General features: G+C 67.6%; 1 protein-coding gene across 1 annotated transcript; it reads right to left on the reverse strand.

The window, feature by feature from the left end:
* Positions 1-1227: 1227 nt before the first annotated feature.
* CSK (C-terminal Src kinase) lies at positions 1228-15259 on the reverse strand. The gene is made up of 13 exons (XM_062206460.1): positions 15158-15259; positions 5114-5193; positions 4875-4988; positions 4669-4781; positions 4372-4591; positions 3700-3793; positions 3561-3626; positions 3167-3266; positions 2991-3081; positions 2761-2834; positions 2474-2669; positions 2081-2167; positions 1228-2006 (listed from the first exon to the last, which is right to left on the reverse strand). The coding sequence occupies exons 2-13, from the start codon at positions 5126-5128 to the stop codon at positions 1824-1826; spliced, it is 1353 nt and encodes a 450-aa protein (XP_062062444.1). The 5' UTR covers positions 5129-5193; positions 15158-15259; the 3' UTR covers positions 1228-1823.
* Between the last annotated feature and the right edge of the window lie 3462 nt (positions 15260-18721).

Genomic DNA, 18721 nt, shown 5'->3' on the forward strand with positions numbered 1-18721 from the left:
TCCCCCAGCCTCCCCAGGCTTCCCCGAGCCCCTGCCGATCTCCCACACGGCCTCCCACTCAGCCCCCTCCTCTGCTCATTGCTACCTGGGGTCGGCCCCCCCAGGGCAGGTACGACAGACATCAGCAAGGTCCCCTGGGTGCTGAAACCCTGTGTCCCTGGCGGGGTGGCACCGGGGGGGCTCCGCTCCCAAGGTCCTCGCCACTGCCGGGCCCTGCCGCAGCCGCCTCCTGTCCACCGCTCCGAGACGACGCTCCTGGGCCCTTCTCCCTTCTGGGCCGGGGTCAGGCCTGGCGCTCCCACACCCTCTCACCTGGCCCTGTCCTCCCTGCCAGGAGCAAGTGCGTCCCCACCCTGGTCAAACCTTGTCCCTGGGCTGCCAGGGCTGCAGCTGGGTAAGACCAGTCTCAACTCATCGCTCACTCTCGGTCCCCTCCCTCCAGTCCCAGCCTCTGCTCACAGTTAAATGCAGCCTCCTCCAGGAAGCCCTCCCTGATCTACCCACATTCCTGAGGCACAGTCTCTCTGGAGGCACTCATCAGTGTGTCACTGACTCCACAGGGTCTCTGGCTCACCACGGAATCCTGGACCTAGCACAAGTACGTATTCAAGTATTTGTGAATGAACAGGCGGTGTGGCAGATGGACTGGGGAGCCGAGGCGGCGGCTGCACCGGGCAAGGAGACCACAGAGGAGGCTGGAGCCACAGCGGCGCCTGGGACACCCCCCCGCAGGGCACACTGCAAAGTCAGGACCGGGGTCTCAGGTGCCGCCTGCAGGGAGAGGAGGGCACAGGGCAGTGTCTACCAGGCAGCTCCCCCAGCCCCTGTCCCAGGGCTGCCCCAGCCCGCCGTGCCCTTCCCCACCGCGGCGGCCCCGGCGGCGGGCTGGGGTCTCCTCAGTCCAGCAGCGCACGGGGGCTGGGGGTGGGCGGAGCTGGCACACCCCGGGCGACACCGGGATGCCCGGGCCAGGGCCTCCTGTCACGTCTCCTCCGCTCCCAGGCCGGACACTGCGGTTCCCAACGTTGCCCAGGGGGCTGCGCCCGCCCCTCGGCCCCCCCCCCAACCCGCGGTGGGCCCAGCCCTCCCCGACACAGCCACAGCGGCGCGACCCCCGCCCCGGGAAGACACAGGACACTCACTCGTGCAGCTGACACAAAGCGGAGGCCACGCGTGCCGGCCATGCTCCCCACCCACAGACACGGGGGACGGACAAGACGGCCGGGCGGCGGAGCGCGGCGGGGTCCGCACGGAGCGTTTATTACGGCTGCGGCTCACAGGCGGCGGCGCGCGACCCCCGGGCCCCCCGGCGGACGCGGACGCGGGCGCATGCAACAGTGCGACACGGTCAAGCGCGGCCGAGGCGACACGGGACGCGGACGGACACGGGGTGGGGCCCAGCCCCCCACCCGCACAGGCAGGCCCGGGTCGGGGAAGGGGGAAAAACGAGATTCGTACTTCTTGTAAAATGCCCACTGGCTGGGTACTTTTTCTCCTTATCTTGAAAAACAATAAAAAATAAACACACGGAAAAAAAAAAGTCTCCGGGAAGGAGAGGGGCAGAACTCTAAGTCAGCCGGCGGGCGCCCCGGGCCCGGGGCACAGCCCCCTCCTCCACCGCCTCCGCTGCTGTCCCCGCCGCGGCCGGCAGGGGGCGCCCAAGCCCGCCGGGCAGGTGCACCGGGCAGGTGCGGGGCGCAGGTGGGGGGCCCAGGACGCTGGGCTCAGTTCAGGGGCCGGGTCCGCGGCCCACCGGCGGACCAACCGACTGACTGGTCATCCAGGCTTGGCCCCGCAGGCCCGGGGCCCGCGGGCGCCGGAGGTCACAGGTGCAGCTCGTGGGTCTTGATGTGTTCCAGCTGCTCCCGCAGCTGCAGGAAGGAGGGCCGGGAGGCGGCGTCCAGGCGCCAGCAGTTCTTCATGACCTCGTAGACGGCGGGCGGGCAGCCGTCCGGGGCGTCCATCTTGTAGCCCTTCTCCACCCGAGGGACCACATCCTTCAGGGGCTGCGGGGCAGGGGGGCAGGTTAGCGCGGGCCCCGGCCTGGCCCCGGGCGGCAGCGGGGGGACCCCGCACTCACAATTCTTGGGTAAGGCACTCGCCCGAAGGAGTAGATCTCCCAGAGGAGGATCCCGAAGCTCCACACGTCGGACTTGGTGGAAAACTTCTGTGGGGGGACGGTGGGGTCAGAGCCGGCCGCGCGTGGGTGTGGGTGGGTGGAGGTCGGGTGGGGCGGGTGGGGATGGGGCCCGCGCGGGTGTGGGTGGGGTGAGTGGGGTGGGGCCTGAGCGCGGGTGGGGCGGGTGTGGGTGTGATGTGGTGGGGCCCGTGCGCCCGGGTGGGGGTGGAGCAGGTGTGGGTGGGGCAGGTGTGCAGCCTGAGTGTGGGTGCGGGTGCGGTACGGGTGGGGATGGGCCCAAGCTCGGGTATAGGTGTGGGTGGGGGTGGGCCTGCGCGCCGCCCCGCCACCCACCTTCTCCCGCAGGGCCTCGGGGGCCGTCCACTTGACCGGCAGCTTGCCCGTGTCCTGGGTGCTGGAGGCCTCCTTGGTGAGGCCGAAGTCGCTGACCTTGGCCATGTTGTCCTCGGACACCAGCACGTTGCGGGCGGCCAGGTCCCGGTGCACGAAGTTGTTGCCCTCCAGGTACTCCATGGCCTCACAGACATCTCTGCACGGGTGGGGTGGGGGCTCAGGGGGCGCCATGGCGGGCCGGGGTCCCCTGCCCCTGAGCCCCCCGCCCCGGGGGCGGCCCCACTCACAGCGAGAACTTGAGGAGGCAGTCTCCGCCCAGCACCGAGCGGCCGCGCGACCGCAGGTAGTCCACCAGGCTCCCCTGCGGGCAGCGGACACCAGGACCCCGAGTCAGCCCCGCCCCCAGCCCGGCAAGGGCCAGGACCACGCCCTGCACCCACTCTGTGGAGGGCCCGGGGAGGCTGGGACGGGGCGGCCACTGGTCCCGGGTCACGGTCGGGGGGGGGGGGGGGCCCACCTTGGCCATGTACTCGGTGACAATGTAGAGCCCGCCCTTCTCCTCCACGATCACGCCCAGCAGCTGCACCAGGTTGCTGTGCCGAAGTTGCCTGCGGCCGGCCGGGTGGGCGTCAGAGTCCGCCCCGCCCCCGCCCCGCCCCCGCCCGGCCGCCGCCCCCCGCCCGGCGGACTCACGTCATGACCGAGGCTTCTGCCAGGAAGGCCTGGGCCGTGGCGTCGCTCTTGATGCACTTCACGGCCACTTTGTTGCCCCGGTAATCGCCTAGCATCACGTCTACGGAGAGCAGAGGCGCTGACGCCCCGTCCCTGGTCCCCGGCCCCCGGCCCCAGCGCCCCCCCCCTCCCCGCCCCGCCCCATCTCCGGCCCCACCCCCAGCGCCCACCCCGCCTCCGGCCCCGCCCCCCAGCGCCCACCTCCCAGGCCCCCGGCCCCAGCGCCCCCCTCCGGCTCCGCCCCTCCAGCCCCGCCCCCAGCGCCCACCCCGCCTCCGGCCCCACCCCCCAGCGCCCACCTCCCTGGCCTCCAGCCCCGCCCCCAGCACCCCTGCCTCCGGCCCCGCCCCCTCACCTCCGAACTCCCCCTTCCCGATGGTCTGCAGCAGCTTCAGCTCTTTCATGTTGAGCGCCCAGCCACCTGCGGGGAGGGGTGAGGCTGGAGACGGGCCTGCGGACCCCGAGCAGGGGATGGCCAGGGGCGGGGCACTTACTGCGGTAGAACTCGTCCTGGGCGGCCACCGTGCCCTCCATGACCTTTGGTTTGATGAGGCGCGTGCACAGTCCGTCGGCGTCCGAGGTGTAGTGCTGGGGGGGGGCAGGCCAGGGCGCTCACGCAACGCCCAGCGCTCGCCGCCAGAGGGCGGCAGAGGCCGGTCCCACCCAGCCCGGCTAGGCTTTGACGGGGAGGGCGCCCCATTTCTGGCAAGCCCAGCCCCTGACACGTGGCCTGTTCTCCGGGCTGCTCCACACCTGGCGGTTGCTACCATTCCGGGCCTCACCGGTATCCTGAACTTTGGCTGGCTCCAGACACCAAGCTCCAGCCAGGTGCGCTCAGAGACCAGGCTACCCCAGGCCAGGGAGTACCGGCAAGGCGGCCGCCTGCGGCTGGGGGCTGCGTGGGCACTGCCCGGGCAGGTGCAGGAGCCTGGGCCACCCCGGGGCCGCCGCTCTGTGAGTGCCTGTGAGATCCCGGCCTCTGGGTCCATCTGCCGGGCCCTGGACTGCTCACTGCTCTGCACCTGTCTCCCAGGCTCCGCAATGGGGATAAAGCCCCCCCCCCCATGGCTGCCCCGCGGGGTCAGGCGTGAGAGCAGCAGGGCCCCCGGACGCCTGTGCCCGCGCCCCAAGGCGGCCTGTGTGCGGGCGCCCGCCGGCCGGCTCACCTCCACCAGCTGCATGAGGTTCTCGAAGTATACCTCCTCGTCGATGCTGAGCTTGCTGGCGTGGTACATGATGCGGTAGTGCTCCACCTTCCCGTCGCAGCTCACGCACAGCGTGTAGTCCCCGGGGTAGTTGGTGCTCTCCCGCACCAGGAACAGGCCCGTCTCCGGCGGGTACAGGAGCCGCTCGGCCTGCTCCCGCGTGATCTTGCCGTGGAACCAGCTGGCGGGGGGAGGCCCGGGGGTCACGGTGGCCCGAGGGGGCGGACCCCGGCGCCTCCCCCCTGCCGGGGTACTCACGGCATGAGGCTGAGCTTGGTGCCCGCCTTCACGCCCTCTCGCTTCTGGACGTAGTTGGCGGGAATGATGCCCTCACGGCCCACCTTGTTCTTGGCTTTGTACCAGTTGGGGTCCTGGGGAGAGGGCGGCCCACACCCTCTGAGGCTCTGCCGGCCCCACGGGGGGCTGAGACCCAGGGCAGCCCGGGGCGGGGGATCCCCGTCTACCTTGGTGACGGCCACGATGGTGAGCACGTCTCCTTTGCAGAAGGGCAGGTCCTGCTCGGCGGTGCCGTGGAAGCTGTACTTGGCGATGCACTCCGTGCCCGAGGGCCAGGCGGCCTGCAGGGGGGCGGCGGCCGGGACCCTCACCCACACGCCCTCCATCCAGGTCACAGCCTCTGCAAGCCCGGATGAGGCGCCCCTTCCGCCGCCCTAAGCCATGCGGGGCCCATGCCTCCCGCTACCTGTATCGCCGACATGGTCTCAGGAGAGCTGGTGTCCCCGAGTCACAGCAGGGCCGGCCTGTCGCCTGGTACCATCAGAGCTGCAGGGAGAAGGGGCAGACCGGCAGGGAAGGAGCTGTGAAGCCCAGGTCACGAGGCCCTCGGCCCACGCGGGTCTTTCACCGACACGCATGCCCAGCCTCTGCCCCTGCACCGGGAGACAGCGCACCCGTCCCCCGAGATGGGCAGAGGGGCAGAGGGGCGCGGCCAGCAGCTCCATTCATGACCAACCTCGGCCCGCACCTGCCCAGCTGCCCGCCGAGGGTGACACGGGGACAGCAGGGAGACCATGCTGCCGCGAACACGGAGAAACCGGCCCTGAAGCAGGCGAGATGGGGGCCTCGCGGTGCCCAGGGATCGAGGCTCAGCCGGCGCCCTGCCCGCCGCTGCTGCTGGGACAGCTTCCCGTCACGTGGGACAGTGCTGATGCCAGCCGCCAGGACAGCACACGGCCTTGGGAGCCAGCAGGAGCCCGGGACACGGCCACGTCCAGCCTCAGCCCCAGGGTCACGGACAGGCAGAGCGGAGCTTCAGCCCCGGCTCCTTCTCCTAGGGCGCAGCTGAGGGCCAGTGACCACCCCCACTGTGAGTCCCAGGTCCTGCATCCAGCAAGGGGGTCCGGGACCCCTGGAGCAGGCTGTGGAGTGTCTGGTGGGTTAACCCCTCAGCGCCCGGCCACAGAAGGGCTCCCTCCCCCCGAGCACTCCTGGCCCCTCGGTCCCGAGGCCAGCCCGTCCACCCCAACGCCTCAACAGGGACCAGAAGGCCCGAGGAGGACGGCTGGAGCCCACCCACATCCACACAACTGAGTCCCCCCAGCACAGGAGGGCCCTGCTCGGTACGGGAGAGCTGTGAGCTCCTCGCTCCACCTTATACGGAGACTCCCATTTGATCCGGGGGGTGGGGTGGGGTGGGGGGGCGGCCAGAGGGCCCTTCTGAGCGGGGGCCCTGCCAGCTCGCCCCTCCCCCACCCTCCCCCAAGCGCACCGCCACCGGGAAGCGTGCAGGCTGCAAGCTGCCAGTCACCCCCAGCTGTCAGTTTGCAAACACTGCTTCCGGCCCGCAGCTGCCGCCGCCGCCGCCTCCCCACGGCCTGGATGATAACAGAAATAATGGCAGGCCCGGGTGCCGGGCGCGGGGTCTGTGCCAGGCCCGGTCCTTGGCACGTGCGGATCCTCAGCGCCCTGCCGGCTGTGGCGGGGGCTGTCATTACTCCCAGCTTACAGGAGAGGCCCGGGCGGCCCCGGCCCAGGCCACCCCTCCAGACAACGGGCAGGCTGAGGCGCCCCTGGGGGGGCCCAGCCCCTCTAGGAGGATGCCCAGCGGGGAAGCCCCTCCCCTGCCAGGTCGGAGGCTGCAGACCCAGGCCTCCTCCCTGGGCGCTGAGTTCTGTCACGTGACCTCCTGGGGCCCACCCCTTCCTCCCAACCTTGGGGTACAAGCCCGCTCCCGGGAGGGGAGGCGGCCTGCACAGCTCCAGCTGCTGTCCAGGGTGCGGACAGCCAAAGGCAACAGGAGCCACTGAAGGACGATGGTGGCAAACAGGCCCGGGCTTCACAGCAGGAGACAGGCAGCCGCCTGCACCAGGTGACGGGGCCCAGCAGTAACAGCCAGGGGCCGAGCCGGGGCCTCGTGCTGTGTGGCACTGGCCGTGCACTGCTCCTTCTGTCCAACCCCCCCCAGCCAGGAAGCCACAGTCCGAGGGGACCAAAAGCAACTGACTCCAAACTCCAACGTCACTAAACATTACCACCACCACCGCCCCCCATCCAAAGGTGGGAGAATGTTCCAGACTGTTCTAGGTTAAACCGGATACTAAAGAAATATGCAATCGAGGCTCAGTGAGTGATCCTAAAGTAGATCTTTGATTGAGGGAAAACAGCTACGAAAATCATTTCTGGACCACTGGGGGAGGGCACTGGTGTGGAATTACAGCCGGTGTCCAGAGGTGTGACGGTGGCACACGACGGATGGGTTAACAGTTACACTGCAGTGAAACAAGGCACCAGGAAAATACATACGCGGGGGTGGGCATTTGGCACAGCAGCTGAGATGGGGCTGGCACTGTGGCATAGCGGGTAAAGCCACCCCCTGCAGGGCCAGCATCCCATATGGGTGTCAGTTCGAGTCCTGGCTGCTCCATTTCTGATCCAGCTCCTTGCTGATGGCCTGGGAAAGGAGTGGAAGATGGTCCAAGTGGGAGACCCCAAAGAAGCTCCTGGCTCCGGACTTCACCCTGGCCCAGCCCTGGCTGTTGTGGTCATTTGGGGGAGTGAACCAACAGATGGAATATCTCTTTCTTTCTCTCTCTACCTCTCTCTTTCAAAAAAAAAAAAAAAAAAAAAGAGAGAGAGAGAGAGAGAGAGAGAGATGACCCTGCCTGGACACCTGCATCCTATCTGAGAGCTGGGTTGAGTTCTTACTTCTGACCCGGCTCCCTGCTGATGCACACACAGCAGGTGACGGCCCAAGCGCTCGGGCTCCTGCCACCCACAAGGGGACACCCAGCTGGGGTTCTTGGTGTCAGCCTGGTGCCGAGCCCAGTTGTTGCAGGAATCTGGGGAGTGACCCTGTGGATGGATGATCTCTCTCTGTCCCTCTTGCCTTTTTTTTTTCTTTTTCTTTCTTTCTTTTTTTTTTTTTTTTTTTTTTGACAGGCAGAGTTAGGCAGAGAGAGAAAGGTCTTCCTTCCGTTGGTTCACCCTCCAAGTAGCCACTACGGCTGGTGTGCTGCACCGATCCGAAGCCAGGAGCAAGGTGCTTCTCCCGGTCTCCCATGCGGGCGCAGGGCCCAAGCACTTGGGCCATCCTCCACTGCCTTCCCGGGCCATAGCAGAGAGCTGGCCTGGAAGAGGGGCAACCGGGACAGAATCCGGCGCCCCAACCGGGACTAGAACCCGGTGTGCCACTGCCACAGGCGGTGCCAGCCTCCCTCTTGCCTTTCAAGTAAAATGGAAATAAATAAATATGCGCACCCTTCGCTGGATCCCACTAGCTGTAGATCAAATATATTCAAAATGTTTCACCCGCCCTGAACAGGTGGACTTTTCTTTGCTGCACAACACGGCAGGGCGACACTGCCCTGAGCACCCCCACTGCACCTGGCAGACTCATCTCCGAGACGGTGCAAGTACCCCGAGGGCACGGGTCAGCAAGGTGCAAGCACGGGGCCACTTCACAGAGGCCTCACCAGTGCCTCTCCAGGAAACAGAGAGTCCTGGACAGTCACCACGGATCCCAGCAGGCCACTGCAGACACACAGGCCTACGCAGACACAGGCCGAGCAGGCCGAGCAGGCCGGCGTCACAGGGCACCGGCGAAGCCAGCTCCTGCAATGCCAACGCCCCTGGAGACCTGGGAACCCTGCTTCCCAACTGATTCGACGGACGAGGGCCTCGCCCACGTGCCTGGGCCCCTGCACCCACGAGGCAGACCTGGGTGGGGTTCCAGGCTCCCGGCTTCCACCTGGCCTGGTTGTCACCGTTGTGGGCATTTGGAGAGCAAACTAGGGGATGGAAGATCTCTGTCTCTTTCTCTTTGTTGCTCTACCTTTCAAACACATAAATACAAAAAAATAAATAAAAAGGCTAGGTGCAGCTCATACGATGCTACTTCAAAGCGGCTGTGGAAAAACATTAAAGATAAGTTTATCTTGGTGCAACAAAATCCTAAAAACCATAGTTTTTTTAATAAGCTTACTTTTATTTCCTTTTTCTATGAACTTTCTGAAATCCCCTGCTGCTACCAGCTTTTTTTTTTTTTTTTTTAAGATTTATTTATCCATTTGAAAGGCAGAGGCAGAGAGATGACTTCCATCCACTGGTTCACCCCCAAGATGGCCGCAACGGCCAGAGCTGCACCGATCTGAAGCCAGGAGCCAGAAGCTTCTTCCGGGTCTCCCATGTGGGTGCAGGGGCCTAAGGACTTGGGCCATCTTCTACTGCTTTCCCAGGCCACAGCAGAGAGCTGGATGGGAAGTGGGGCAGCCGGGACTCGAACCTCCGCCCCCGTGGGGTGCTGGAGTGGCAGGTGGCAGCCTCCCCCACCACGGCCCCACCAGCTGTGTATGTAAAGACGGACACCGCGCTGGCTGCAGGAAGTGGCAGCAGAGAGGGGTGAAGTTTAAGGGACATTTGCTTCTTAACTGCACTATTTCCTGTTTCGTCTTTTTTTAAACCACATGTATCCATTACCTCCCTCCAGTAGAAAACAAGCCACATTTTAAAAGCTGGCTCGCGGAGGCCTCCCTGGGTCCCGGGCAGGACTGGGGACCACGGAGCTCATCACAGCTGCATCCCAAGTGCCTGCAGGCGCTGAACAAATGAATGAACAAACAGGGAGGCGGCCGGCCGCGCCACACCGGGTCCCGTTAGGGACAGGCTATATTTAACCCCACTGGGACAGCAGCTGCCTCCCCACCCCCACGCGGCTCAGGGACGGGGCCCTGGGATGTGGCGGGGTGAGCTCTTCACTGACTTCCTGCCCCAAAGTCTGCTCCCAGCAGCCCTTGAGCCGGGGTCCCGGGAACAGGCTGGGCATTGTGCCCAGGCGCTGAGGTCAGTGGCCACAGCCCCAGGCAGGCCTTTCTCGGGAGCCCAGACCGCCGAGCAGGGGGGGACGAGGGAGGAATTGGGGCCAGGAACTCCCAGGCTGCCCTCTCCCTGCCCCCCTCGCCCAAACGCCGCTGGTTCAAGGGGCGTGGGAGCCTTTGCCAAGTGTTTACACCCAGCTAAAAATACCCACTAAAAGGGGAAGTGTACAGGGACCAGGGGGACGCAGAGCCGCAGCCCCTAGAGACGCTACGGCAGCCACCGGACCCAGCTGGACTCTGTGGGGGCGGGGTCAGCAACAGGAAGGGCCCAGCCTTCCCAGGCTCTGGGCAGTGCTTAGGGAGCCGCCCTGTGCGCCCAGCATCGCCCGTGGTGAGCGGGGAAGGCACCCAACAGAACCAGAGCGAGGACCTGGCCCCGGCCTCCCGGCTGTCCCCAGTCCGCTCAGCACTGTGACAGACCGAGCAGAGAGCGGCGCAGCCCGGGGGGCTTCCAGGAAGAAGGGGTGGGGGTGCCGGCGTGCCACAGAGGCGCTAGGCCTGGCTGCAAGTTTCCTCCAGCTCACCGGCCAGCCACAGCAGAATGAAGTGTGGGATCCCGGCACGCCCTGGGGAAGGCAGCGCACCTGTGGCGGAGCCCAGCAGCTGGGCTGGTTTGGCGGCAGTGAGATCTGTTTCTGCATGGCACCTGACACCCCGGGCCGCACGAGGCGGGCGGAGCGGCCGTGGAGTCCCACTGACCCCAGTGGCCCAGGCCCAGGCGTCTCAAGGTGGGCAGCAGTGGCATCGCACACAGGACCCGTGGCGACGCCGTCACCTCCCTGGGCGTCCGCAGGCAGGACGGGGAGACACCTGCTTCGGCTCCAGCGCCCGCTGCCAACCCCACTCTGGGACCCTCAGCCTTCAGCACCCCTGGCCCCAGGGGAAAATGGCCGAAAAATGCTAAAAACCCGATTACAGCAGCGCGATGTCTTTTCCCCTGCCCTAGTGACTCAGTGGGACCGGAACCCTGTCTAGCGGTTTGGGCAGAGGCGGCCGATGGGGAGCCGCCTCCCCCCCCACCCCCCACCGCTGCAGCCGACTGGCCCAGAAAGGTTTCTAATTACCACTCAGAAACCTAATTACCTACAGGCGCGGGCAACGGGGACTGTGGGCCTCCCTAGGGCCCTCACCCAGGCCTCGGCGGCCCCCAGCCCAGCAGCACAGGCTGTGGCCTTTGCATCCTCATTTGCCTACATTTGCATAAAAGCCACTGGGCCCTGACCTCCCAAGAAATTTTCCAAGTCCTGCAGCGTCCCTGGCCCTCACCCCGAAGTCTCCCAGCCACAGGAGACCGTGGCCCAGAGGCCCCCAGATTCCTGGCCTCCTCATTTCATAACTGGGAGCGGCAGAACTGGCAGCCTGGAGGTGGCACAGGGCCGCTGGCGGGCCAGGGGGGCTTAGCAACGCCCTCCCCCAGCAGCACAGGAACCAGAGCAGCTGCCCCCACCCGGCGCGGCCCCAGAGGGTCCCAGGAAACGCAGAGCAGGGAGCTGGGCTCCGCAGGCCTCTCCTCCCCCTTCCTTGGGCAGCAGAGTGGGTACTGATGACTGGCAGGCACGGGGGGAGGGGGGTCTGCCCCTGGCCTCTGCTCCGAGAAGCACAGAGCCACTGGCGCCCACTTCGGGCTCCGTGCAGACCCCCTGGCCTTGCACAGAGAGGCCTGGAGCTGGCCCAGGGCCACACAGCAACCCCAGAAGCTCCACACTAGGAGCTCTGTTCCCACCCTGCTGCTTCCTCAAACGCTCCCTTATTTGCATGGGCCCCTTCCTAGCCAGGAAGTCCTCCAGGTTGCTCTGGCCCACGTGGCTCCCCAGCTTCTGAGCTCCCACCAGCCCTGCCAGGAAGCTGGAACCACAAGCCCCCACCCCGCCAAGTGACCCCACTGGCCAGCGGGGGAGCTTGTCCCAACCTCCTGTGACCCTGCAGCGTGGCCAGGCACAGACGCCCGCGGCTGGGCAGATCCCGGGCTGCCAGGCAGGCAGCCGTGGCGGACGGGGTCACAGCACACCCAGGTTTCCACCCCAGCGACCGACCGCAGGCCAGCAGAGCGCAGGAGCGTGGGGGCGCTGGCAGCCTCTCTCCTGCTCGCTCGCAGACCCGGAAGGGGAGGGCGACGGCGGGAAGCTGCGGTCGGAGGGGGTGCAGAGCTGTCCTCCTCACTGCACCTCAAAACCAGGAAGAGAAACTGAGGCGGCCCAAGGGCAGGCTGTGCTGGGCTGGACAAACCCTGGGCCTCAGTTTCCCTGGGAGGGGGAAGTGGGCGCCTCTCTGCCAATCTGCCTGATGACGGGTGCAGGCTACGCCCAGCAGGCGGTGCAGGCCACCTGGTGCCCATTCGAGGCACACCCCCAAATGGTGGCGCCCTCCCGAGCCTCAGGCCGGGCGGCCTCACCCGAGCCACGCAGGGAGCACACCGCTTCTCCTTCCCCAGCTCTTTATTTTTAGGTCTGAATTTGACTTTAATCGTTAGTTAGCGGATTCTATTTCCAGCCCTCGGATGAAGGGACCGAGAGGGGAGGGAGGAGGGAGGAGGGAGTGCTCCCTGCTGGGCGTGGGGGGCGGCCCTCTCCTCCACCCATCCTGTCCCCGACTGAGGGCAGAGGGAACTGAGAAATACCCAGAGGGCTCGCGGCAGCCAGGCCAGCATCTTGGGGTGGACCCCACCCTGTGACCTCACCGCAGCCTGAGCCGTGAGGCCAGAGGGCGGCAGCGATGCCCGCTTCCCCTGCACCAAGGCCGGAAGCCGAAGCCTGGCAGCCAGCGTGCAGGTCCCGCACGCACCTGCCCGGGGGACCCTGCCTGGGTTAGCTCCCGTGCGGCTATGGGGTCTCGGGCCCAGGGAAGGCCAGGCGCAGGCTGGCCGCCGCCTCCCTCACCCGCACACTCAGGTGAGGCACCTGTGGAGCAGTCGTCCCTTTGCCCGGCCCCTCGGCCTTGGGACAGGCTGGGAAGACCAGGCTGGCAGGGTGGGGCCGTGGAGTGCCCCGATGGATCCTTGTCTGAGCCTCAGGCTCAGGAGGCGTCTGTGTCCCAGGGAGGGTTGCGCTGGCCTCGCCCAAGCCAGGAGGCAGGAGGCAGCTGGGCACTCAGCTCGGATGCTGCGAGGCCGGAAGGCTGATGGGTGGGGTCAGGCCGGACACCAACCAGCGGCCGTCTCCCCAGGGCCAGCCCCGGGCCTGGGCCAGCCAATCGCAGGGTGACGGGGAGGGGAAGGCAGGCGAGCCAGGCAGGGCACTGGCCAAAGCAGCCCAGACCCTCCGCCTGGAGGGGGCTCTCTGGGTAGGGACCCATGACTGGGGCCCTCCCTGCACCCCCTCCTCGTGAGGGGTGAGGAGAGCAAACGGGCTGTGCCAGCATCCCCATTACATAAAGGACCCTGGCTCCGGGGGTCAGGGACCTGTCCATCGTCCATCCACTCTGGCCGACGTGGCGCGGCCGGGCCTGGCACCCGCGTCGGCCAGCTCCTCTCTTGGCTGCTCTTGGGACACACAGGGATGACCCCAGGGACAGAGGGGCACACCGCACACGCCTGGCCCGAGCGCCCGCGGCCCTCTGCAGCTTTCTGAGGCAAAGTCTCCCGGAGCGCGAGGCCCCCCGGGAGAACGCTCAAACTCGGCATCAGCAGTGGCCGGCGGACAAGGCCTGCAGCCCCCAGGGAAGCTTGGGGCCTTTCTGCTGTGGTTTCTAAGATTTTCTGCTTGGCTTTGCTGCTGGTTGTTGCTTTCTAAGTTGGGAAAACGAGACACCCGTAACTTTCGTACAGTGACCCCAGAACCGCCTCCGCGGACCCCACCTGGCCCCCCTCGGGCCCAGGTGCCCGGGCCACTTCTGCCATGGCGCAGACCCGTGGGGACGCCGCTCTGTGGCCTCTTCCCCAGACTCAACGCCTCTGCCCTTTGGGGACATGTGTCAGGGTTCTGAAAGTCCTCAAGAGGCACGGCCCGGAGCTGCACCCCGCCACCCGCCCAGGCTCTGCCTGCTCCACTGGGGTGGGGGGCTGAACCGGGCCCCTCTCCCTCACGGGCTCGGCCGGGGGCACCATGCGGGGCTCGGCCTGGCGGAGGCAGGCGGCTCCTGGTGCAACGCAGAGGGCAGAGTGGCCACTTCTGAGAGCGAGGGCGGACCCGAGGTCACCGAACAGAAACCACATCCCGAAGCCGTCCTTTCCACACAGGCGGGGGCCCTGGCCTGCCCCTCAAACCCCCCAGGCCTCTCCTGGCAGGCTCCAGCTCCAGGACCCGGCTGGGTCTCCTCCACTGTGCGTGTCCCAGCAACTGGCAGAACCCCAAGCAAAGGCGGCCCCCCCACACCCTCCCTCCTCTGCCCGGTTTCTGCTGGGACCCCCAAGGCCCGGGAGGTGGGGATCGGCCCCTTAGGTGTTCCCGCTCCCACAGAGTTCCCATGCCAAGGTGCTGCCAGTGGGGAGGGGGCTCCCAGGCTCCTGCACGGACAGAGCCACTGGAGGCGTGGGGAGGCCCGGGTGGGGGTCATCCCCTGCAGGGGGCACCCTGCCTCAAGCACCGGGGGGGGGGGGGGGGGGGGGAATCTCAGGGCAGTGGCAGAGGCGGCTGGGCCGGAAGCCCCCTCTCGCCCTCCGCAGGGGAGCACGTGCTCACCCCACAAGGCCCCCTGGGGCTGGGCCTGCGTCCTTGATGGGCGAGGGTGCACCCAGGGCTTCCCCCCACCAGCAGCAGCCCCGGCCTCTGAGCTGGGGGCAAGCACTGCCCGCCTCATCATCCCACCTGAGGCCAGGGGCAGCTGTCCCCCCCTCTGCCCTGCTGAGCCGCAGGTCCCCGCAGGCCGAGAAGGGAGCCCCAGTTAAGCTCCCAGGCTCTGGTGGCTGGACACACCCCTTCCTGACACCTGGCCCCGGCCCTGAGGAGCCTGGGAGAATGGGCTGAGCCCGGTGGCAGGAGGTGGAGGCACGGCTATGGCCTGGTGTCACCTCCACCCAAGACCCAGGCCCTGCCCAGTGTCCCCACCCAAGGGTCAGAGGTCTCTGAGAGTGACAGCTTCAGGCCCTGGACCTGGGTCTCCAGCAGGACTCAGGGGTCCACTGGGGCTTCCGGGCCGGACCAAGGCAGGGGTCAGGAGCAAGCAGGCCAGGGCACCTGCAGAGGCTCCGGCCCACACCGATGCTCTCCCCCCCCCGGGGGGGGGCGGCCTCCGACCACCTACCCACCCAGAGCTCCACCGTCCGGAGCTGGGGACCCGACAAGCCCCGTGGGCTGCAGGCGGTCCCTCCCTCCCTCCCGGCCGGTTCTGACAGTGGCTCCCGGGAGAATTCGAACCCGAGAACGAAGGGGCGCCCCAGGCGGTGGGGGGTGGGGAGTGGCCGCGGCGGCGGCGGCGGCCACGGGAGCGGGACGGGCCACCCCGCGCGCGCCCCCCGCCGCAGGCAGCCGGGCACTCACCTCTGGCGGGGCACTGCGGTCCGGGCGGCATCAGCGGCCGGCGGGCAGGGGCGGGGCGGCACAAAGAGCGGCGGCGCGGCCCGGCGGAGGAGGGGGCGGCCGCGCGGCCCGGGCCGGGCGCGAAGAAAGGCGGCGGCGGAAGGGGGCGCAAACAATGTGGCCCGCGCGGCCCGGCGGAGTTCCGCTTCCCCGCGCCGCCCCGGGGCTCGCCGGGCGGACGTCGCGCCGGCGGCCGGGGGGGGGGGGCGCCCCGGACGCTCGATCGGGGCCGGGGGCTGCACGCCCCGCGGGCTCGGCGGCCGGACGCGGGCTGGGCGGGCGGGACGGCGGCCGCGGGCGCCCCGACGGCGGCGCGCGCGCGCGTGCGCTCGGACCCCGCCCGGCAGGACCCGGGGCGGCGGCGGGCGGGGGGCGCGGCGGCGGCGGCCACCCTCGGCTCGCCCGGGCTCCGCGGGAGGAAGCTCGCAGGCCCCGGCGAGAGGAAGCGCGGCCCGGATCTCCGCCCGCCGCAGCGCGCCTGCGCGAGGGCCGGCCCGGCGCGGCGGGGCGCGGGGGGCGCCCCCTGTCGGGCGCCGGGGACACCGCGGGGGGGTGTGTCCGCGCCGGGCCTCGCGGGCCTGGCCGCGCGAGGGTCCGTCCCGGGGAGCGGCACCCCCGGCCCGCGCGCCGGCCCCGGGTCCGGGTCCGGAGAGCGCGCCCTCGCCTCGCGCAGGGGGCGCTCCTTGGTGCGCGCGGGCTCCTCGGGCCCTGCCCGGGCCGGGGGGGCTCCCAGGAGGACCGCTGGGTCGCCGTCCGGGGGTTCTCGGAGGGTGGGCGGCAGACTGACCGGCCCGGAGACGCTCGCCAAGCGGGAGGTGGTGCGCAAGGTGCGGCGGTGGGAGCTGGGTTCCTGCAGCCACGGGGCTGGGAGGCCCGGACAGCCTCGCCGGGACCCTCTTGGACTTTGCGCTCAGCCCGTAGGTGACAGTGAGGGAGTAAGCGGTCAGTAGCTGAGTGACCCTGGCCCGGTGTCTGAGCCTGTCTGTCTCTGCATTTGATAAAACGAGGGAAATAACAGTTTGTGCTTCTCCGGGGTTTGTGGAGAGGAAATGAGTTAATATGTCTAAATTGTTTTGCGTGCAGCCGCCGGGCGCACGTGGTGGGCCCTCGGGTAAGTACGGGCTGTTATCATTCACCGCCGTGGAGGAGGGGCGGGGAGGGGTCAGCCCGGAGCTGCGGGAGCTGGCAGTGGGCTCAGCCGTGGGCAGGCGGACCAGGAGGTTCCGGGCACCTTCTGGGAATGGGCCTGGAGCGAGGCTCTGGTGTGGGGGGACAGGAGGATGGGCATTCTTCCTGGTGGACCGGACTCACTGGCGAAGTCCCGGGGGACCAAAGGCACGAGGGGGCCGTGGAGACTTTGGGGGCCCAGAGGAGGGAGAGGGAGTGCCTGGGATGCTGGGAGTTGGAGGCCACCGTGCCCCTGACCCTCCTCCCCAGGAGAGGAGTGGCAGGTTGGCCCTCTGACCCCTGGGAGGAGGCACCCAGAGATGGGTGCGGGGTGATGTTGAAAGAGTGTGGATTTGGGTTCAGCTCTCAGAGTTCAGCCTCCTGGGGCTGTGTGACCTTGGGCTAGTTACTTAAGGTCTCTGGGCCCAGTTTCCTCTTTTGTAAGATGAGGTGTGCACCTCCCTCCGGAGAGAGGAGAGATGGTGCAGATTCAGCAAGATAAGAGCGGGTGGAGGGGGTGGCGCTGGGCTTAGCTGGTTTCTCTTTCTTTCCTCTGAAGGCGAGATGGACCGATAACCGGGCTGGCGGATGGATGGGGGGGGGGGCTCTGGGCCTGGGGGAGCGCTGTAGCTCTGCAGAGGCTTCTGGAAGGAAGTGATTGCCACGTCCCTCCCCCAGGGCTGGGTCAGCTGGTGGAATGGGAAAGCAGCCCCTGGGGGGACGTGGGGAGAACGAATTCCCCTTCCAGTGTGGTCACCAGCCTGGGTGTCTTGGACCCCAAACACACTTGACATTTCCACTGCGCTGGGCTGGGGCTTGAACTTTGGAGCCAAACAAACCTGTGTTGGAATCCTGGCTCCACCTGTTCTCTGCTGAGTGAAATCCGTGTTTTAGCCTTCCTCACCCCCAGCCCCTGGGGGTACAGTCAGCAAAGTCTCCTCCGCCCCCCACCTGCCCGGTGCCTCCCAGCCTCTCCCGGTCACTCACTCTGCAGGTGGGCACTGCTCTGGGGGTGCTGGGACCCCGGGAGAGGAAGAACAGATCGAGCAGGGAGGGTGGGCCACACCCCAGGAAGGGCCCGAGCTGCAGAGTGGGGGAGGTGGCTCTCCACACTGCTGTCCACACAGTGCCTCTCTGGCCGGGGAGGCTGCAGGTGCAGGGCTGGCCGCTTGGGGCTGGAGCTGCCGGGAAGACAGGGCCAGGCTGGGGTGACGCTCAACACCTCGTCCTAGGACAGCGCTGGAGACACCTGTGCAAGGTGGCGATGCCGGCCTGCCCAGGCTGGCCCACTTGTCTCCTGCGAGGTGGGTGGGGGGCAGAGGCGAGCTGAGCGGCTGGAGCATCCGCAGGGCGTGGGGCGTGGGCGGAGCTCTCCCGGCTTCCGGCTGCACTCAGGAGCCACAGCCCACGCAGAGCCGGGTTGGTGGCCAGAAGCCAGAGCACCGTGCAGCCAGGGTTCCCTCCCCTGCCTCCTCCCCTCCCCTGAGATGACAGTTTAGAGAAGCGAGCGGGTGTGAAACTGCTCGACACTCACACGGTCTGGGCAGTCCCCTGGGGCAGAAAACAGGAAGCCAAGATTAAAGGCAGATTTCCAGCAAAGTCCCCTCTACTTCCTGCAGAGCAGGTGCTCAGCGGGGCAGCCAGCTCCCCCTGCCCACACCTCTGGGCCCCGCCTCCTCGGCCTTGGCTAGGCCAGCACCGAGCCTCTGCCCCGGCTCTGGGGGCCGCTGTGGAAGGAGCCGGCACCGGGACACCCAACCGTGGCACGGACAGGAAGCAGCGTCCGTGGGCCGGAGCAGACAGAGTGGGGGGTCCCTGAGGCCAGGTGTGATCCTGCGCCAGCCCCGAGCTGTGGGGTGGGAGTCGTGGGGAAGGGGGCCCAGCGGGCGAAGCCACTGCCTGCACCGCGGGCATCCCACCGCGGGGTGCCTGTTCCAGTCCCTGCTGCTTTGCTGTGGGCCCTGCAGGCAGCCGGGGAGTGAACCAGGGGATGGAAGATCTCTCTGTCTTTCAAATAAATCAATAAATCTTTAAACACACACACACGCATGCACACACACACAATCGGTATTCTTAAAAAAATAACTAAAGTGGCAGAAAGGCGACCTTCTCCACAGGCAGCCAGGAGCCCAGAGCAGCCTGCAGACTGGGTCCCCAGGGAGGGGAGAGCACCACTGGGTCCCTGGGGGGGAGAGCAGCGGCCGCCCAGAGCGGGGCCCACTTGCTGGGTGGCCAAACTGCTGTACTCACTGCCAGGGGCTCCCATGACTTTCCCCTTCCTGACCCACCAGCGAGTGGGCTCTTGGGGTCTGTGCCAAGGCAGGCAGCTTGCCTCCCGGGGCCTTCCCCACTCTCCCC

This window comes from Lepus europaeus, chromosome 11 (genome assembly GCF_033115175.1).
Source record: "Lepus europaeus isolate LE1 chromosome 11, mLepTim1.pri, whole genome shotgun sequence".
NCBI classification, from domain to species: domain Eukaryota; kingdom Metazoa; phylum Chordata; class Mammalia; order Lagomorpha; family Leporidae; genus Lepus; species Lepus europaeus.